This window comes from Bidens hawaiensis, unplaced genomic scaffold, assembly GCF_021521415.1.
Source record: "Bidens hawaiensis isolate Kalapana, Puna unplaced genomic scaffold, B.hawaiensis_p1.1 tig00035045_1, whole genome shotgun sequence".
NCBI classification, from domain to species: domain Eukaryota; kingdom Viridiplantae; phylum Streptophyta; class Magnoliopsida; order Asterales; family Asteraceae; genus Bidens; species Bidens hawaiensis.
Genome location: NW_027496086.1, coordinates 35,612 through 58,529, shown reverse-complemented (window position 1 = coordinate 58,529; position 22,918 = coordinate 35,612). Strand labels below are relative to the sequence as shown.

The window sequence follows — 22,918 nt, the reverse complement described above, 5'->3', positions numbered from 1 at the left end:
CTTTTTGGCAAACCATGCGGATAGGTCGTTCCCATTTGTGTCAACGCTAAGAAATTGTTTAAAGAAAACGCACTTCCGCTGGACACCAGAAGCGGAAGCAGCTTTTCAGGAGATTCGATCACGCCTGATCGAACTCCCAACACTCACAGCACCACAAGCGGGGGAGGAGTTAATCCTATACCTCTCCGCAACAGATAGAGCAACCGGGGCAGTCCTGCTTGTAGAACGAAAAGGCATCCAGATGCCAATCTATTATGTTAGCCGCGTGCTGGCAGACGCGGAAACCCGGTACTCTACCCTGGAAAAACTGGTCTTGGCACTTATTCACGCTTCACGCAGGTTGAGACGATATTTCCAGGGTCACCCAATCACTATTCTCACCAACTTCAAACTCTCAAATGTTCTAGGCAAACCCGAGTTATCGGGACGTCTAGCCAAGTGGGCAATTGAATTGGGAGAATATGCGATTCAATACAAGCCGAGACCATCCATTAAAGGCCAGGTCCTGGCTGATTTTATTGCAGAAGTCCCCGCTTCACGGGAGAAAGAGTGCCAGGAGGAGGTTCAACCCTCCCCAGCACACGAAATCAATGAGGTCTGGCGACTCTACACTGATGGAGCAGCTAGTAACGAGGGTTCAGGCGCAGGGTTAAAATTAACAAATCCAGCAGGCCAGGAATATACTTATGCTATTCGGCTGGATTTTCCAAGTACGAATAACGAGGCTGAATATGAAGCATTCCTGGCCGGATTGAGGATTGCGCGTAAAATGGGTGTAAAAAATTTGGAAGCCCATGTAGATTCCATGCTAGTGGCAAACCAAATAAACGGGACGTACACGGCTGTGAACGACACAATGGCCCTGTACCTTGCCCAGGCCAAAGCCATCATGCGCGATTTTAATGATTGTAAAGTGATACACGTCAAGCGCAGCGAAAACAAATCTGCGGATGCGTTAAGCAAGCTTGCATCACTGGCCTTCACCCACTTGGGAAAGGACATCCGCGTGGAACTCCTCGAAACACCATCAGTCCCGCACAAGGAAATCTGTGTCATCCAAACCGGTACAGAAACATGGATGACCCCAATAATAAAATACCTTGAAGCAGGAACGTTACCAGAGTCGAAGTCACAGGCAAGAAAACTACGCTGTAAAGCACTGAATTATCAGCTGGTCAATGACATCCTTTACAGACGTAACTTTCTTGGCCCATTGTTAAGATGCGTGGACAACCAAGATGCCGACTACCTCCTAAGGGAGGTTCACGAAGGCATCTGTGGAGTACACGCAGGCCCCCGCGCTGTGGTAGCCAAGCTAAACAACGCGGGATACTTCTGGCCGGGGATGCATATGGACGCGTTGGCATACATCAGAAAATGCAGATCTTGCCAGCTTTACGCACCCAACACGCATCGCCCGAAAAATGAACTTGTTCCTGTCACTTCCTCGTGGCCATTTCAGAAGTGGGCCATTGACGTGACAGGCCCATTCCCTACAGCAGCTGGGAATGTTCAGTTCCTAGTGGTAGCCATTGACTACTTCACCAAATGGATAGAAGCGAAACCTTTAGCCCAAACAACCGCAAAGCATATCAAAAAATTTATTTGGGAATTTATTATTTGTCGTTTTGGACTTCCACAGAATTTGGTAAGCGATAATGGCACCAACTTTGCTGACAAGAAGCTACAGCAGTGGCTGAAAGAACTTCAAATCACCCACACCTTTACCTCAGTGGCACACCCGCAAGGTAACGGTGAGGTGGAAAGAGCAAATAAGAGCATCGTCGAAGGCATAAAGAGAAGACTCTTGGAACATAGATCCGGTTGGGTGGACGAGCTTCCACACGTCCTTTGGGCAAACAGAACGCTGAAGAAGACCAGTACGGGAGAAACCCCGTTCAGTCTCACTTATGGCACTGAAGCCATGATCCCAGTCGAAATCGGTTTACCCTCACCAAGGGTCTTAATCCAACCAGAAGACAATGATGCGGAAAGACGGTTAGACCTTATGCTAACCGAAGAGCGCAGAGACTTAGCCGCCGTGCGTGAAGAAAACTACAAACGACAAATGCAAAAATACTACAACACGCGGGTAAAACTCTGCAATTTCAATAAAGGAGACTACATACTGCGTAACAACGAGGCTTCGAACCAACAACGCCCAGGAAAGTTGGCCCCGATTTGGGAAGGGCCATACGTTATCAAAGAAGTTCTGGGAAAGGGCGCATACCGGCTCGAAAGGCTCGATGGCACTCCCATCCCTAGAACATGGAATGGAGCTCAATTACGCAAATGTTATATGTAGATCAATTCCAACTTGTAAAGAAAAGGCCTAGAGCCACTTCTAATGGAAATGATTCTCCTTTCATGATGTATTGATAGCTTGTAACCTATGAACTTCCCTTACGGGAAGAAGTAGTTGCGTGTGGAAGGCGGCAATACCCGCATAAACACAACGCCAAAATGTTAAAAAGTTCTAAGGAAAACCTACACGCAGGTCAGATGTAGGTAAAGTTTAGCCATCCTTGTAAGTGCAAGTGACGGTCTTACCCGCACAATCACAAACAAGGAAGCCAAACTTAGCTTACCATCTACCACGTTAAAAGGTTAACTTATGAACACTTAAAAAAGGATAAGAAAAACCTACACGCAGGTCAGATATAGGTCTAAAGTTAAAGCCATCCTACTAAGTGCAAGTGACGGTTGCACCCGCACAATCACGAAAGAGGAAGCGAAAACTTTAGTCCATTATCAACCACGTTCAAAGGTTTAACTTAATGCCTTAGAAATTTCGAAAAGGAAAACCTACACGCAGGTCAGATAGAGGGTAAAGATTAGCCATCCTACCAAGTGCAAGTGACGGTTTTACCCGCACAATCACGAAGGAGGAGGCAAAACTTTAACCCATCATCAACCATGTTCAACGGTCCTTATTCTAAACACTTGGAAAATTGCTAATTCAAACTAAGTATGCAAGTCATAAGTTTATAAAGCAAGGAACCCAAGGAAGGAAATAACAATCTTATACGCAAAAAGATTAATATTTCACAATCTATTACAAGAATGGCTGGGTAACTACCCGCCTAAAAGAAATCTATACAAAGCCAAGTCTATCCTAGCAGTGGGAAAAGATCTTCAGGATCAGGCTTCAGAGCCACCTCCGCTTGGACCAGCACCGTCAGAGCGCGGCTGCCCAAGGAAAGCCTTAAGGATGTTTAGCCCATCATCAGCAGCAGCAGCTTCATTCACCTTCTCCACCACTGGATGCGGGAAGGAAGCATACTGGTTCACAGCTTGGTCATAAGCAGCTTCAGTATTAACATTGAATAAAGGGAAGTTGGAGGGCGGAAAGCCTCTCTCAGCAAACCCTAGACCAAGCAGGAAGCCAGTCTTCTCCCCATCCTCATGAGAAGCGTTGAGGGCTGCGCTCATCGCATCGTCATAAGAGGTCTCTGAAAGGACCCGACGCACAACCTACAAAAGAATACAAATTAGAACATTTTCTAATTACGAGCGGAAAGCGTAAAGAAAAAGATAAAGATACCTGAGGCAACGCTTCTCGAAGCAGCCATTGGAGGGTAGCTTGACTTTCTTTGTAAGCACGTTCGGCTCCGCTTTTATCAAGGTTGGCAAGTTGAACTTCCTTGGCGGCAGCCTCTTCGACGCTTTTAAGTTTCCTTTCAGTACGGTCAAGCACCCCCCTCTGGTCAAGGATCTCCTGCAGCTTCTTGGCATCTTCCATTGCCAAGGCGTCATGAGCATGCTGAAGAGCCTTTAATTTGCATTTAAGCTGCTCATTCTCTTCGCGAAGCGGCTCAGCAACAGCTTCAGCCTTGGCAGCCCTCTCAGTTGAGTTTCGCGCAGTCTCCTTAGCCAGCCGAAGCTGTTCATTCACAGCTTGGGCAGCCTTGGAGCGGGCCTCGAGTCGCGCCTGTACTTCAACCTCGAGGGCCTTGAATGCTCTCTCCTTCTCGGCGGCGGCAGCGGCCAACTGCCGGTTCTCCTCCCGCAGAGCCCGCGCCTCAGATATTTCTTTGGCGCGAGCTGCTTTTAACTTGTCGTTTTCACGACAAAGCAGCTCGACGCGGGGCTGCATCCGGGCTTGGAGAACCCGAAGCTCATTGGTTAGCCTACCCTCCTGGTAGCTAGCCATGGCTTCCCCCAACGCACCATGAGGAGCAGCATGGCGAGCCCAATCCACGCACTCCACAGGGGTGCGAAGGGTTGTTCCTCGGCGTATGTTCCATCTTGGAACATACACTTCATTGGAATCCGATACTGCAAAAGAAACAAAGACAGTTAGGAAAAGATGACAAAAATATACAAAGGAAAAAGAACCCTACGTACCTGTAGGGTCAATAACAGGCCGATAGCCGCCAAACCCATCACCTGAACCTAAAGGAAATCCATCCAACAGGTCAGGCAGACGGGAAGGTGGCATAGATCGGCGGGAAGCCCGGCGCGTACCTGATGGTCCGGCCGTCGGTGCCGGTGGCGCATGTATAGTGGCAGCCGCTGTGGTAGCCATTGTTGGCGCCACCTCCTCAGCAACAGTAACCGCCGGCTCCGTGAAAGATGCTGTAAAAATTGCACTCACGGCCGGCGGAGACACCTTCTCAGCTGGAACAGCCTCAGGAAGGCTGGAACCAGCGGAGGCAGGCGCAGACGCCTGGGTCGACGCCTCGGGAAGGCTGACCGAGCCTACCGTCATTGGCGGGGGAATACTTGCTCCAACTCCACCCTGGAATGCGTCAACATCCGCACCTGCACAAGCAAATGTGTTGAATTTATTTGAAACAACAAATCTAGACAAGAATTATGGGGGTACTTACGGGGTTTCTTGAGCTTGAACAAACGAACGAGTGGGGGTGAACCCGATGGAGCCGGCCTCTTGACACCGGTAACCGTCGTCGTCGCTGCCTTCCCGGAGGTATCACCTACAGCCTCCGGAGCGGTGGTCTCCTCACCACCGGGCTTCCCCGCCACCTCTGCATTATCTGACTCCGAGTCAGATAGGACTACCGGGTCGGCCGTAGAGGCCACCTTCTCCTTGCCTTTCCCGACGGCAGCCTTTTTCTTCCGCACCAGTGGAGGACCTTCTGCGGATTCCTCAGAAGAAGAAATGTCAACTCCAGCAGCAGGCACAGCATTGAGAGGTTCAGGATAGAAGATAGGCTTACCTGGCCGTCGGTGGCTCAGGATCTCTTGGCCTGGCGGGTAAACCTCCACGAACCGACCCGCGGTCTGCTCTAAGATGGGCAACTCGTTCTCGTCCAGAGCACGAGTACCCATCCGCGCAGGACCATCTTCCTCCCGCGGATTCAGGAGCGACTGAAGATCGTTACCCTCTGAAATCAACAAGAAAGTTAGAAAAAATCATAGTCAGCAAAAAGAAACAAGACATACCATAAGGGACAGAGTTCGAACCATATTCGAGGACGATCGGAACCTTATCCGCATTCGCCGCCTTCCACACCCGGCTCATCCCCAGCATCACCATCGCCGACTCCGGAAAACGGAAAACCGGGGACTGGACCCGGGATATCTTCGAGAACCATTCCGCCTCCTCATAATTGAGGGCGGGAAGGTTCGGAAGCGCCTGGCCATTCTTGAACTTCATAGCGATGGGGATGGCGCGAGCGGATATGAAGAAGAACTCTCTCCTCCATGAGCGAAGACTCCGCTCGGTGGTACAAATCTTTAAACCCTTGATACGGGTTGTAAGAGTGTACCACCCTTGGATGCACCTCCATGTATAGAAGGTCATCAGGCGGTCAACGAGGGGCTCAAAGCCCAGTATCCGGCACACCCACTCAAAGTGCCGGACCTTGGCAATGGCCATGGGGTGCACCTCTGTCAGGTGCACACCGTGCCTCTCTAGGACACGGTACACAAACTTTGTCAACGGAAACCTAAGGTTCCCGTAGACAAAGAATGCAGCATAAACCCCAATCTTGCCACTAGGGGCATCGTACACAGTATGGTGGGGCTCAGGAAACTCAGGCTCTAGAGACTCGAGCATGAACTTCCTGACGATATACTGGTACAGCTCGACAGGAAGAGAACACTGGCATTCGCCAGCAGTCTTCTGATCATCAGCATCGTGAGAAGACATGGTGGAAGAAAGAAGAGATTTCAGAGTAATGCTTTACTGAAAAGAGAAATTCTCCGGAAATTACTGGAGAAGAAGAGATGAAAGTGGAAAGTGTGAATTGCAAATAACCCTCTCCCCCTTTATATAGTAATCGCAATTAATGCGATGAAATTAATACGGAAGAGAGAGAAGTCAAAGGTGCAATGAAACTATGACACGTGGCAAAGGCAAGCTGGCAACAGCTGTCAAAAGGACGTGTGCCAGAGATTTCGCGGCTACGCGCCCGGAATCCCGTGCCCACGCGCCTGAAAAAGCAACTGGAATGACCACATAATGTCATGTCGCCATAACTTCTGGCACGTCCTGACACAGTCAGAAGAAACCGTCGCACGACGTTTGAGGTATTGGGTTGTTATCCATCCACCAACTCTTCAAATTTCAAAATTTAAAAAAAATTTTTTGAAGACTAAGGTTCAAAAAAGTAAGCGGGAAAATACCCCTTACCTTGGCAAACAAGTAACCATAAGCCGGGTGTGGGTACAGTGTAAAGGCAAAACCCTTCACATACCTAACACCCGCAGGGAATTGAAGCCAAAATATTTGGCAACCAACCATAAGACGGGTGCGGGTACAGTGTAAAGGCAAAACCCTTCACATACCTAGCACCCGCAGGGAATGGACGCCAGGAATACCTTGGAAGTAAAGTAACCATAAGACGGATGCAGGTACAGTGTAAAGGCAAAACCCTTCACATACCTAGCACCCGCTGAGAATTGAAACCAGGAAGGATCTTCTGGGCAATGCTTGTGAAAACGGAAATAATATCCCCGCATAGCGGGAACATCGAGTACTACGTTGTTTGAGGCTCCAAGATGGAATTGGTGGTTTAAACATAATTGATCACTATGTTCAAAAAACTACCAGAACCACAGGGAGAATCCGCACAACTAAGACTCAATGCTCCTGACTTGCGAGGAGGTTACAGACCTACCCGCATCATACCCAAAGACCAAGCAGGAAACTCGGGAATTTCTGCAAGTGACAAGGACTTCCGCGGGAAGAACCCCCATGGAAAACCTTACAAAAACCCCTTTTCAAAACCCTTTGCTTAAGTCCAAAAGTTCACCTCACTTTATTAGACATTCGTGAAAAGAACATTGGACTGGGGGGACTTGAAGAGGTAGGTCCCAGCAGGGCTCAGTTGGTCCCGCATGACTCACCTTGAACAAGGATGTCTGCGCAAAGACCATCTACTCCCGCAGGACCCACCATGCTCAGAGAAGCCTACGCGCAGTATGCAAGCTGCATACGCAGGGAAAAGCCTCCCAATGGTAAAGTAACCCGCCTGTTCCCGCAGTTGCGGATACAAGCCATCAGGGAAGGCTACCCGCACAGCATAGCTACACGCATAAGGCTTAACACTTACAAATTCAGTGTCACCTGAAAGAATGAGCAGAGGCGGGAGGGGGAAAACTCCCGCCAAAATGGGCCAGTCTGTATGATGGAGGATCTTTTGCGTGATACCTGACGAGGTAAAGACAAAAGATCTGACCAAGAATGCGACAGCTCACTGACAGCAGCGTGGCAGACAGCACGCCACAGCACTGTGACCAATAGCCGCCGCCTGCCCACCAACTCCTGCCAGACCACGTGCCTAGCCTGCAGTTGGTAGAAGACGAAGAGTGCACGGCACGCCTGCTCTGTGTCAGCCGCTACCTATCCACCACTCACAGGTAGGGCACGTGCATAGGTTACAGTTGGTAGCGTGTTGGGCCGGCTAAACCCCTTGGAAACCCACCTTCGGCTATAAAAGACAGCAAATGGTATTATCATTTCATCATCTACGATCTCGTATAACTTACTTGATAATTGCTCTAATAGTATTCATATACTTTTATATTTAAAGAGCAATATAGACTGATTCTCACGCCGGAGGGTGGTCACAAGGAGGAACCCCCCCCTTCTCAGTGACGAGCTTACGGTGTCTGTTTTGCAGGTTCCTTGAAGTACAACTTACTCTGCTGGACCTAACCTTCGTGGGAAACATTACTTAGCCCCCAGATTACCCATAATCTGCCCGGGGTCACTTAGTGTTTCTTCAGTGAATAAAATATATACTTAGTTTAAAAGGATTCAGTGAAATAAATATATATATACAACTAAAACACCTAGAACAAAGAGTTTTTAACTCTTTCTCAAAAGGTTATTTTAACTTGTAATGGCGGAATCGGTTAATCCTAATATGACCTATATTTTTTATTAGTGTTAATAACATTAATCTTAACATGCACATGCACATGCACATGCACACTCGATATCGTGTGACCTGGAAATGACGGGTTTAACCTATTTATCTAAATGTGTCAAAAAGGTTGATGTGTAATAATCAAGTTGTAAATGTGTTAATTTGGTTGGTGGGTTGTAATTAAAATATAGGTTAAGTGGGTCATAAGGGTTAGTTAGTCGACATGTTTAATTAAACATGTGACGAGTGACTTTGTTTAACTTGTAAACAAGTTGAAGATGCAACTCCAAAACAACCGTCTAATTACACCGGTCAAACCGAACATGACCCGTTTTTAAATCGGATTAGATATCATGTCAACGCAAAACATGATTATTGCATGTGTTTTGGGTCATGGCGGAAATTGTCACTATTAGCATAATAGAATATGGGCTCGTTTATATTGGACTTAGCTCTAAAGTAATTTAACTAGTTCACCTAGTTGTTTTCTTATATATTTTATTCTTTCTTTGTTTATGTAATACTTTTGATTATGACAAAATCCTAACCATCTTTTCTCCGTACATGTTTATCATTTAATATAGTATCATATCTTTATTTGGTCCATGTTTATTAATTTGAATATTGAAAGCTTTGTGCCTATTTAAATGATTATTTGGGTTTGTTCTTTTGCTATTGGGTTCGTGTTTTGTTGTTGGGTTTCTATTTTGTTGTTGTCGCTGTTTCGTTTGTGTATGTATTTGGATTAAAAACTTTAAAATATCAGTTTAAAATTTTAAAAAAATTTAACACTGTTATGTTTTATTTAACGGAGGTCCAGTGAAAACAATTAATGTGAAAGATGGGATCGATGACATCTATTTTTCGATATGGGATCATTATCAGCCAACTGCAAAAATTTAAGATTATTAAAATCCAATTTGTCTTGATTAAATGATAAGCCTTTCAATTTCTTATCCAACTTTTCGGTAACCACTAATAATTAATTAAGGCCACTAATGTATAAATAGAATTGCGATAATGAATGAATTTTGAAGTTATCTATACTTACTATACTTACCAACAACTCATGGACAAAAATGTTGATGAGAGGGAGAAAATGTCAAACTCATGGATAAAAATAAGAAACTATGAAATAAGACGTCGTCACATCAAGTCATGTAGCTGGTCATATTTTTAATTCCTATAATCAACAGCAGTTTAGTCATATTTCAGCCCCGTTTAATCATATTTCAGCCCCTACACGTTGGACGGGCTCTCTACTAGTATTTATTTTATAGATACAGCTTCAATATGATTTGTGAAGCTTTAACTTCAACAATTCCAATCAAATGTCAACATCAAGTTGGTTAACTAAGGATTGTCAAGAATATATTTTCTTTAAGGAATATATCCTTAAATTTAAAAGATCACGTAGATTGCTACTTTTTAAGTATATTTAAATTTATAATAGACAACTTTTACGGTCATAAAATATTGAACATTTTTATTTATGTATTTATTTAGTTTTTTTGAATGGTACTTCAGTCAAACTATTTATTATCTTATCTTCTTAAATTCTCATTTTTGATATTCATTAGTTTGAAAATAAATACATTAGACTTTGGAGAAATATTATTATTTCCAAAATGTAAGCATTAACCAACTGATATAATTTGTGTTTAGTATACAGAAGTCATTATAAGTTGGTTGTGGCTCAATGGTAGATCACTCACTTTATAAGTGAGAGGTAGGGGGTTCAAACCTCACTATCACCAACTTATATGTGAAATATGAGGGATGACCCTGGCTTGTCAGGGTTCGAGTCCTGATCTCACCCGGTTTTACCGGCTCCTCGCTGTCGTGCCGTTTGGCGGGAGTGGGGCCCGGGTTTTATCCGGTGAATCCCTCAATAGGTGGACCGCTAGGGGCTCCGTCCGTCCGGACTAGTGGCCGGCTCACGTACAGAGTACCCGGCGTTACTTAGTTGGCCGTTCAAAAAAAAAGTATACAGAAGTCACTTTTCTGTAGAGAGATTCACCAACTATTAATGCATGAAGTACGAGTCAGCGATAACATATGTACACGATCCGAAACATCCTACACCATCTACAAGTAACGACTGAAAATACCGAATTACAAAACTACCCTTATCTCATGTTTACAAGTTGCAGAAGCATTGTGGTAAAGATTCTATCCTTGGAAGATTAAGCAGCAAGTCACCAATCGAGTCCTTCACTTACCGAACCTAAAACTGGCCTAGGCCCATTGTGGTCGGTCTGGGGCTCGAGATTCTGAAATGTTGTGGGGGTCCCCTTCTGTAACAGACAACAAAGAGAGTTGTTAACTTTTGACACAACGGTTTTCTCGTCTGCAAGTGTTGACCCGTATTGACTGTCATTTAATAAGCATCGGGAAATGTCGTCTAGAATCTTTAGGCTTTCTTGCTCTTCACGGGAAAGAGGGTGGTTGCTGAATGTTCTTTGTTCTTTGATTCTGTTTTCGACGTGATTCACTAAACCTGTCATCGACATTGATGTATGTATCCCAGGCATTTTAATTCGGTCCCAATGACTAAGATCTTGCAGTCCCAGTTTACCTGAGCTGGGAGAAGGTGCTTCCTCTGCAGGTCTACCAGAAGTATCATGCAGCTCATTCACAGATGAACACCGACCTGATGGTGAGGGTGTACCATGTAAATCAAAGATATTCCAGGGGTTCAAAATATGGGGACTTCAATTCTATCTCTGCTTGCTGACTCAGCATACTAAGACGAAGATCACGCTGAATCAGCTTTTCAAAGTGTTTTCCTAATAACCCTGGTGGACACTGTAGATAATGACACCTGTGAAAACAGAACAATCCAACACTATTAGACTCAATCTGTATTTGTCAATAAACACTTTATCATAGGAAACGGGTGGTCAAGCAAGTTGGGTAATGGGTCAAACGGGCTGAACTGTACCTGTGTATGCTAGCTTGTCCACCAGTAAAATCTGCAGTTGGTTGCCATATCGTATGCTTTCTGGGCTGGGGATTTGTGTCTGTGAAGAAAAGAGGCCGCTTGGTTAGCTGCACATAAAAAGCATAAAATTTAAACCATTAACACTATTTGTGATTATTAAATGATAAAAATAAAGATTAAATGCTAAAAGAATGAAGATTACCACTACGTCAAGATGACCCGGCCCGTCATCTGGGCAAGTGGCCTTCAAAGCCATAATGTCGGGCCACTCAATTTCAATCTTATTCTTGAAACCGCCATCAAGAATTTCCCATACGAGCTTATGCTTTGCAAAGTAACACTTAGTTACCAAGTCCCCTTCATATCTTGATTTATACTACAAAATAATAACATGTTGGTCAATCTCAAGTTTAGTAAAGGAACTGAAGGTTAAGTGAAAAGTTAGTCTATTAAATGGACAAACAAGAGCACACGTCCGGTTTGTTCATTCACGTTCCTGAACGTTCGTTTATGTTTGTCATTTACTTTCGTTTGTTTACATATTCATTTCAATTTATTTATTAGTTATTAGTAATACTAACTGGCCCATTATGCATCAACCCATTTAGCCCAATCAAATTTTAGAACTAACGCTTGAGTAATTGACTAATGACGACAACTGAACAGGAATACGCTCATTTTCTTGTTTATGTCGGTTCATTTACATTCGTTTATGTTTGGTCATTTACGTTTGTTTATGTTCGTTTAGAATTAACAAGAAAACTTGTTTGTTTTAAGTGTTTGTGTTCATTCGTCTGTACGGTTAAAGTTAAACGAGTTCGTTTACAGCGACGTTTTTCAAACGAGACTACAGTTACAAGATGAAATGTGAAGTTACCTCCCAGGTACCTATCTTCAAAAGTGATGCGGGAAAGTTTGAAGCCTTTAGCTTATCAGTAACAACCGCAACAGAAGTGTTTTTGTTCCGTTTTTTCCCTATTTTAGAAGCAGCAATTCCATGTGCAAGACTCATTTGAATCAAATTCAACAAAGATGGACTCTTCCTGAGCCTCAACCCTAACGGACTCAGTCCATCCAGTGGATTGAGTCGTGCTGGTGATACAGGAAAACTACCAATTCCAGATTATTGATACTGATAAAACAATAAACATGAACTAAATAAATTAGTACTAAATTTCGAAAATCTAAATGTAAAAGAGCACGATGATTGTCATGGAAGCCTAGTATCAATATGCACTCCATTTTAGGGTTGCGCATAAAACCAGAAAAAACGAACCGAAAGTTAAACAGACAGTTTGATTTATGTTTTTGTAAAATCCGAACTCACGGTTCGTTTTTGGTTTTGCATGTAAAAACTGAAAAAACCAAACCGGCTATATATATTTTTTATCATTTTTTTATATTATACTAAGTAATTTAAAATTTTTTTATAAATATGAAACTCAAATATTCTAACCCAAATGTATAATAATCAATTAGTTATTAACTAACAAAATAATTTAGACCCAAATTCATTATCTGGATCAAATTTATTTATCCGGCCCAAAAATTTCAAGCTCCAATGGCACAACGTAAAAACCGAAACCAAACCGACATCGAATGGCTTTAAAAAATTCAAAAACCGAAACCAAACGGGATCGCGCACCCCCCCTAATTCTATTGACGTCTAGTATGCATAACAAACATAATTCAGTTACTAATTAAGAGAAGTAATAATAATAGGATTCAAGAACAAACAGAGACTTAATCAACAGGTATCAAATTCAGACTTGAGATAGATAATAATTAATTAGCACGGAATCCATAAGACGATTAAAACTGCGTACATTGATGATATATATAATAAGATTTACGAGTGGAATCATAAATAAATGCTGAAATTGGCGTAAAAATGAAAGAATGAAAGCGACCTCACCTTACCTTACCTTAGGTCGTTTGTGTTGTTGATTGAGATCATCATCTTCCATCTCTCTCTTCAACACAATGTTTTCCTTTCCATCAGACTAACTTTACCAATTGATTATCTATCTGATACTGAGTTGACTCGCTCAAACGAACGACAGAATGATGGCTTCTTTTAAGTTGGGGTTTTCTTGGTTCGTTTTGTTTGTAAACACTACGAGTTTAAACTTGACCCTAGTTTGGCTCGGTTAACTTGGCACTGTGAAATGATCATGTTGAGTCCGAAGATATTCAAATAGCTAGAGAAAAGAACTCAGAATTAGCTAGCTCCCACCGATTTGGTTATAAATACTTGGTAATTTCATCTAATTAGGCACACCTATTTTAGGCTTGTGGATTCATTAATGATGTAATAAGTTTATTGGGTTGCAATTGGGGTTTTAGCTACCCAATTAAACGACATTATTGTAGACGAATTATTGTAACCGGGTTTTAGCTACCCAATTAAACGACATTATTGTAGACGAATTATTGTAACAATACAAGAGTTCCTCCTAAATCGTGTTTTAAGCTAGTTTCTTAATAATAATACAAGAGTTCCTCCTAAATCGTGTGTTTTTATTGTCAAGTCGTTCTTAAATTGGTATTAAAGCCAAACCGAAAACCTTTTGATCAATCGAGGTGAGGCTCGATGACGGTGATGGCAACAAACTGAGATCATGTTATTTTCGTGGTTAGGGTTTGACCAAAAACGATGGCTTATAAAGAAACACTAAAGACAAGCGGTGAGATGGAAACCCGACCACGTTCCAAAGTCACATAATTTATTTATACGTCAGTCAAATATATTCATGAGCCATATGATTTGACGAACATTAACTCATACAACTCATATGACCATTTCCTTCATGTCATAGACCCATATACCATTTTTTATTGATATACGACCCATATGACAGTTTTTCGCATGCCATGTGACCATATGACCCATTAGTGATGTCTCAATAGCACGTCAATGATGTTTCTTAAGTCAAACCTTTTGTTAATCACACTTCTTGATAAACACAACGCACGAGAAAGTGGCTGAGAAATGATCAAATCTTCTATTTGTATTCTTCTTTCTATTTATAGCTCGTAGCAATGGCATTGTTCTTTTCATGTATGTTTGTTCTCATGCAAACAAGTGCACAACTTACGGCTAGACCAGTATACGCAATTTGTATCATTAATCATATTTATTAACACATTCATTTGGTTTGTGTTTTATCTCAAATGGGTAAAACATTAGTCAAAAGAAGCCAGAAATATGTACAAAAGAGACCAGAAAGTGCTTTTGATCAAATGATCAATCAGCCCAACAATGACATCAATGGTAACTGTAGTTTTGTTTTATTGCGCGAATGTAACAAAACCGCCACAACAATGATCACATAAAGACAGGGTTTAAGTAGACAAGGCAAATTCAGTTTTATGTCAAACAAAATAAAGAGCATTCATGTACACATATAGAACAATGGTCATAACAATTTATGCACAAATAGAAAGAAAGAAAGAACACCTACACACACAAGGGTGGAATGGGGGATGATAGTTTTAGGGACCCCCTACAAATTATGCAACCCTCAACAGCAAAATACTAAAAATATATAAACACTTAAATAACTTGACCTCTTTATTCAGGAGCCGCTCTTGGAGAAAAAAAGGTCTCGTTTTCCGTCCCGGGGGTTACCTGAAGGTATAATAATAAAGTTCATACCTGCAGATGACATGTTACAACTTGATATTTCCAAAAACATATAATCCACTGAGAGGTGAAAGTTTGACCCGTTTACTTATAAATGGGTCGATTCGGGTTATGTTTTATCTCCAAGAAAGTTTAATTGATAAAAACTGAAAAGGTGGCTTAAAAGGAAGCAGGTCAAATTAGTTGAATCAAAGGTGTAAACGAGCCAAACCGCTTTTAAGCAACTCGAGATTGGATTGCTATAAGCCCAGATCAAGGCCAAGCTTCACTTATCCAGCTTTTAACTATATAAATTATATTTAATAATATATATAGAAATATGATAAAAATAATCAAATAAACATAAAAAAATATTTATAATGTACATAAACAAAATAACTAAATCATAAGTAAATAAAAAACAAGCCAAGCCTAAGTAGAGTTCAAGTTCTCTTTTATTACACGAGCCAAGTTTGTGCTTAGGCGAGCTCGGGCTTAGCTCGACTCGTTTACACAAAGTGTAAAATTTTAACCACCTAAATAGTTTTTTACTCACATCATTAAAATTCACATTTATAGCGTATTAAGCAGAGTTGTAAAATGCTTGCTTTTGGGTTAACCCAACCTGGCCCGTTTCAAGACAAATACATTTTCTAACCCGCCTAACACTCTCATTTTTCCACTGCTTACTGGAATTTAAGAATAGGCATGAGGGTTGCAAAATAACCTGGACATGTTCAGCTCGACATTTATGGAGCTCCTCTTGTGCACATGTGAGCCTAAATGTATAGAAAATAAAATATTATGTCACATAACTCCAATAAAAATAAATTGGTCGCTGTGAACATGTGCATACCTCCATTGTAAATAAGTTATTTCATTTAGTAATTCCTTTTCCCGATTGCTGCTTGCTGCATCCAGCTGTGAATGAGAAAATAACGCATCATCAAAAACTTAAGTTTACTTTTTATAGTTGAATTTGATTGTTATAAAGTGAAATTGCATGTGTGCATACCATGGATTTATCTGATATGGGAATGTGTGTAGGTAAGCAGGCTCCATCTATAATAAAGTTAGTTAAAACACTCAAGTAATAAAAACGTTAATGAAACAAAAGTAATATAAATGTATTCACATATGTTTATCCCTCCAACCTATAGAATCGCTAGCCTTCATTAGACTCAAAATGCAATCCTGCAAATTTAACATTTAAAAAAATTAACTTTTGAGTGAAACAAGATCCCGAAGACATTAAAATTTCAAATTTTCAATACATGTGTATCTGATACATACCCTCTGAAGAGTATTTGTCTGCAAAATAAACTGCAGAGCGGGTAACGGAAGATGATTTTGGGGCATAGCAGATGTATGATGGCCTATGTGACTTTGGCTGCTTATTACCTATAAAGAACAAGAATGCATTAAAAATACAATTTGGGTGCCTTTCAACTCGTTTGACCCATTCAAACTGACCCGTTTGAATACGTGCACTGGGTACTGTATTCACTTACCAAAGGGAGTTACTGCATGAAAATGTAACATAACTTGGTGTGATTTCTGTTTTGGGTAACCATGTTTGGTTTCACTAACAAAAACCCTAAAAAGTTTGGGTAAATTTATGAAAGATATACAAACCTGCATACTGTGACTCTTCTGCAACATAGGAGGTACAGTTGCCTGCAAAGAAATAGTGGATGTAACCTTAAAGATGAAGAAGTTGAAATATAAAACAGCTGAGTTACCTTATCTATGCCAGCACTCCCGGATGTAACCTTAAAACGCCCTCTCTGTTGAACACCTGCTGTTTCATTATTTTAGTTGATAATAGAGAACTACCCTTGGCTTAAATACAATAATTAACGAAATAAGATAAAATGAAAAAGCTTCTGAGAGTAATTAAGCAATGTTATTACTAACCTTTAGAAACTGAGTCAGAGACATGATCGTCTATGTGAAATGATCGTGTGCCATTGCAACTTGCGACTCTAGAAAATTGTAAAATAGCAGAGACAAGAGAGTTGACAGAAAAAAAAATATTTTAATCGGCAGGTATAATCAGTTCTTGTTAACCTGAAACACGTTTTGTCCAAAATTTTTATGATTATAATAAATAACTAGAGTGTTATATAACAATACAAAAGTATTAAATAAGATTAGAAAATTATATTATTTCAATACTAATCCAGTGTTTGGATAGGTTTAGGAAGTTTTATGAGCTAAATATACACTTAGGGCGACTGCCTACCTGTTTGACCCTCCAACTATTTTTTTAGTTTAACTTGTTTGGCCTATTAAATGTAAAACATAGCCTAAACCATCCACTTCACATATAATTTGGTAAAAATTTCCACCTATAGATAAAGGGATCCAAATTGATAAGTTAAGAGTTAATTAATAACTGAAAATGTGTACATGTCTTGCTACAAATCCTTTAAGATTTGCAGAAAGCAGTTTATTATTGAAATAATATGGTATTTGTAACCATATATAACACTAAATATTCACAAAACATTTATATATCGAAACAAAACGTGTTTCAAGTCAACCTGGCCCGTTTAGATCAGTTATCAAGATACAAAGGTGTGGTTTGGTTTGCTCACATGAACCGCTATGGGTATGGGTTTGATGACAAGATGCAATGATAATGAGTATAGATTTCAAATGCAGCCTACCCATCAAGCCAAACATAAACCCATACCCTCAAAAGTCAAAGCCAAGCCTTAAAACCAAACACACCAAAAGTACTTTGGTTATATTTATGTGAATTTTATACCTATCAAATGAACCAATACTGCCAGAAGAAGCTGCTCTATGATGAGAATGAGTAGGAATGCCATCAAATGGTTTTCCACTAAACTCGCTTAAATTAGCAGCACGAGGAGAAGAACTCTGGGAAACCATGTGCCCGTTGGAAGAACTAGCAGCACTTAACTCATCTTCAGCTTTTCCTCTAAACATATGAAAGAAACAGAAATAAATAAATAAACCAATCCAGAGGATATTAATGAGATAAATATAAGCTAACTAAATGCAACAACTTTTAGCTACATAATACTTTGCAAGAGAAGCAGTTTTTGCGTCCGTTTTTTCCTATAAATTGTAAATGCTCTAATATGATTGAGAAACAACATCATGGCTTAAATATGGATACATATACTCGGTTATTGAAATATTAATTTAAAGACATTATGGCAAAAATAATCTAATTTTAAATACTCAAATTTCTTTCTCCATTGAGGTATGCATGTAGATAAGAAGTCTCTAACTTTTAAAAATAAAATGATTAAAGAGGCTGTAATATTAAAACCATTGTGGGAGACTTTCAGCTTGTTTGACTCGGTTTGACCAGTTTCTCTGTGAGCTAAAACTTTTAGTTTGATCCGTAGTAAGAAACAAACCATAACCCAAATTGAGCCCAATCATAAGTAGACGGGTCAATTTTCCACCTCTAGATCATGCATCATGATCTGAAGTAAAACGGTGCAATATAATTGAAGTTTGACATACAGAGAGAAACCCAAAGCAGAGTATCCAAGTGGAGCAGATCCTTCCTACAAAGTGTTTAAGACCATTACTCTAAAGCCAAAATACAAATCAAATAAAAAATATCAAAAGGCTATTTGACATACAACTTCAGCAGATTCTGAAGCCTCACTCACGGATGACAACTGATGCTGAAGCTTCCTTTCACTCCCAGAGAAAGAATTGAAGCTCCCCAATTTTTCAGGTGCACAGTCCTCATCTTGGATCTTTTATTGCATAGGATGGCTATTAGGATATAAAGACGGATAATTATTTTGTAAAGAATTTAAAGTTTCATACCAAGGATGCCTGTGCTTTTACATCTTCAAGGTCAAAGTTCCAACCACTGATCCCTCTTTTATATTCATTCTGGAAGCAAATTATATATATAACAATTTAGTACTTGATGAATAGTACTGCATCCATTCACCTTTATCCACCTAAACCACAATTATGAATGAATGGGAAGCTAACCAAAGGAAAAAAAAATAAAAAAAAAAAACAAAAAACCAAACTAGGGGCCCAAAAGAAGAAAAAACAGTCCAGACTGAAGGCGTTAATCTTGATTGTCTAAGAAACTATATGGGTGAACCAAGAAGTTGATGGGTTAAATCAGTTCACATAAGAAAAGAAAAAAGGATATAAGGTAAGTTAGTTAGCTTGGGAAAAAAACTAGTTTATATTTAGTTGATTTTTTTTTCATTTTACTTAAAATATGAGTCTAAAAACAAGTTTTATTCTCTTCCAAAAAATAATTGTTGGAAGTTTAATCTTGATTTTACATGTGAAAGGTTTTATGGTCCACTTGTGAAAGTTGAAGGGTTTAGTGGTCTTGCTTTCATATTAATATAAGAAAAAAATCGTGGGAATTTCTACAAAATACAGATGTGTTTTTTCGTGTGTGATATACGATTCTGGGCTCTGATACCAATTGTTGGCCCAGAATCATATATCACACACGAAAACCACACCAATATTTTTGTGAAATCTCCCACCACTTTTTTCTATTGGTATTCTGTATGAAAGACCAACTTTTACAAGTGGACCAAAACAACCTTTCACATGTAAAATGAAGATTAAACTTCCAACACAGACCCACAACATAAGAAAATAAAGATGTGTTCGCTGCATATGCAAAAGCTTACCTGTGAAATTTCCTCCTTCTGCCCATCTGGAATTTTCTTTTGAGCAAGCATATCTTCATCTTTTCTCTGTTTTTATACAATCAACTTATTATCACAGTTCAAGGAGAGAAAAAAAACATATATTATAGGAACACAAAAGAAAATTCAGAGAAATTTTATACACCAACCTTGATTTCCTGAAGGCGATCACCAATTGTCGGTAGGCCTTCCAAAAGCTTACGCTGTATAAAATCATTTGATCTAGCTTGTTTAAAAAAGTAATGCTTCAAAAGCTTTGTTGCAGTAGGACGCTTTGAAGGATCTTTAACCAGGCAACTTGCAGTCATCTGCTTAAAAGACTTTGAACAGAAAACAAAGCAAGAAACGTGTCAAATGTATTTACAAATAAAAGGGTCTACAGAAAAATAACACGTTACCTTGGAGAACTTCTTGTCGCTCTCATAATCAAGACCAGGAGGTGCATTTTGTAAGGTCATTAGCAAAACCTACAATATTATAAGTATTTTATTTCATGAAAACTCATAAGAAAATGCATATTAATGCAATACATAGCGTGTGTGTGTGTGTGTAAAGTGAAGGCACCTTCATTGGGGGATATTTAGAGAAAGGAGCATGCCCGTGAGCAAGCTCGAGAGCTGTTATACCGAAAGACCATATATCAGCCCTGCAGAAATTTTCAAGGAGAATAATTACTACATTTCGATTTTCCTGACTAGTTTATTGTTACTTCATTATTATGGGTTTCTTGAACAAAGACAAGATATTGATGTGGTCAAGGAAAATTACTGACTTGAAATCATATCCATGCAATTGCTCCATAACCTCAGGCGCCATCCTAGCAAAATTGAAAAGCTCCAGTTGATTATTTTAAATTCTAGTATGAGAACTACTAGTGTTGAAAAAACAGTACCAGCATGGTGTCCCACAAAATGTATTTCTTGCACGTTGTCTATCACCAGCATCAAATAAGCAAGCTGATACACCAAGATCACCTAGCTTAATTGCACCTTGGTCACTAATGAGAATGTTTCCAGCCTATCAAAACAGACAAAACTGACCATATTAGAATTTATATTCATTCTAAATAAAAATAACATACTAGAAAATACCCTTTACTTTCTCTATACACAATCCAAGATAAACTTAAATTCAGACATACACTAAACGTAGTTCTAAAGTTTGATTATGAAAACTGTAATAATATTAAAAAAATCGTGTCAAAAGGTTTTGCATAAAACAGAATGTAATCACAGTTTCATGCGTGTATAGGCCACTTGTATAACCAAAAGTTATTAAGCAATACACACAAAACATTATGTTCAGATAAGCCGTGTAGCTGTATATTGATTGACTGTGTAAAATAATAATTACAGAATGTCCCTACATAGAGAGTACAATGTTACACATAAGAGCACCTATATTTGTGCAATTGTAATTATGATCTAATATTTTCCAACAAACATATTACATCAAACCAATGCAAACTAACAGCACTAACTTGAAAATATATCTCTAAACAGAAGAAAAGCTTGTACATGCAGAAAAAAAAAACATAGTGGATACAAAATTTAAAAACTTTTGAACTTTGTGGGAATGAAAACTCACTTTAACATCTCGATGGATGTGCCCATGATGATGAAGATACTCCAACGCTTTTAACACCTCCCGTAATATAGTTGCAATAATAACTTCTTCAAAACCTTCAGGATAGGAGGCCTTCAGCATATGGAGACAAGAACCACCAGCCATAAAAGGCATAATAACCCATAGGTTATGGTCATTTACAAAAGAACAATTTGATTTAAGAACATTTGGATGGTCAACCAGGATCATTGTTTGAGCCTCACGCGATACATTATTCTGGATACAGATAAACAAATGAGCAAGAGTAATAAACAATTAACCAATACATCATTAACTGGGTGCTTCCGATCCAAAAACCAATTAGCCACCAGTTTGAAGTGAAGACAAAGATAAATTCAGTTTAACTAACTCAGGTTAATTTAAAAGCAACTTTAGCTGTCTATAACATTCTACTGGCTCAATAAATTTCCTTTCTTTGGGGGTATCAACTTGATAAATGATGTATCGAGGTTAACATATATATGATTTTGTCTATAAGTGGTATTCCTTTCTAAATGTGCAACAGAAAAGTATCTAGTTTCAGTTAGCTATATGAGTAAAGAGTTATGTTATTAAGACTGAAAGTGTAACATTTTCTACAATATACAATACATGAAAAAACAATAATCGAACTATCAATTAAAAAGCATAAGCCATCTACAGAACAGCAGTAAACCTAACAATTAGAACTCTTGAATTGGCGAACTTAGTAATTTAACGCTGATTTTTTTTGTATTTTCGTTATAATTAAATCTTATGAATCCTATGAGTTGAATCTTGCAAACAGCCTAATCAAAATAATATATTATTATACCTAAACACAATTGAAGAAACAATTGCATATTAATCAAAATGTGAATATATATATATATACCAGATCACAATTTCCACGTTCGAAATCTAGAACTTTGATAGCAACAATCTCATCGTTATCGAGACACCTAGCTCGATAAACAGAGGCGCTAACACCTTGGCCAATCTCCTCGTACAGCTCGTAATGCTCAGCTCCAATGGGATACTTCTTCATTTTAACCAATCGCTTACAAATGGCACCAAACATCAAAACGGATTCGAAATATTCTACAGAGAGAGAGAGAGAGAGAGTCGTACATATTAATATAATTAATTAAACAGCGTACACGTATATAATGGATAAAAGAAACAACATGATATTGGTAACTTACATGATAATCAGAATAAGAGGTTAGGTGACGGCCTTGGGCTGCATTGATAGATATATTTATTTATGGATATTATTAGTTGATAGGATTGGCATACATAATAATAAATGAAATGAAGAAAAAGCTTACAAAGGCATTGATGATGGATGACATTGACGACGGCGAGAGCGATGGTGTTTCCCGTGACGGAGGAGAGAGAGAGAAAGAGAAAGAGAGGACCTAACGGATCGCCGTTCGAACGGAATGAACGTTAATTTGTTTGCTATAATCCCGCCACTTCTTCTTACCAATTTGGATAAATAAATGGAAAATTGGATTTTAATAATAATGCAGTTGGCCGATAATAATCCCAACTTTAAAAATAGCTGTCACTGATCTCAACTTTCACACTATTTGTTTTCATTGAACCTCTGTTAAAGAAAACTTAACGACGTTAAGTTTTTTCCAAATTTCAAATTATATTTTAGGGCTTTTGATCGGAATGAGGATACGAGTAGATTGTTGTAAAACTTACCATCAAACGGTGGTCCAAACGACTA

At 39.6% G+C, this 22,918-nt stretch overlaps 1 protein-coding gene across 1 annotated transcript; it reads right to left on the bottom strand.

Moving 5' to 3' along the window:
- Nucleotides 1–14,539: 14,539 nt before the first annotated feature.
- Nucleotides 14,540–22,264, bottom strand: LOC143586905 (serine/threonine-protein kinase BLUS1-like). The gene is made up of 21 exons (XM_077068354.1): nt 22,073–22,264; nt 21,181–21,435; nt 20,486–20,610; nt 20,366–20,410; nt 20,158–20,239; nt 19,992–20,060; nt 19,743–19,913; nt 19,576–19,641; nt 18,731–18,799; nt 18,538–18,657; nt 18,416–18,459; nt 17,682–17,858; nt 16,826–16,893; nt 16,651–16,706; nt 16,544–16,585; nt 16,202–16,309; nt 16,063–16,102; nt 15,924–15,970; nt 15,765–15,829; nt 15,636–15,687; nt 14,540–14,914 (listed from the first exon to the last, which is right to left on the bottom strand). Exons 1-21 carry the CDS (start codon nt 22,256–22,258, stop codon nt 14,858–14,860), a joined length of 1,944 nt encoding a protein of 647 aa, XP_076924469.1. The 5' UTR covers nt 22,259–22,264; the 3' UTR covers nt 14,540–14,857.
- Between the last annotated feature and the right edge of the window lie 654 nt (nt 22,265–22,918).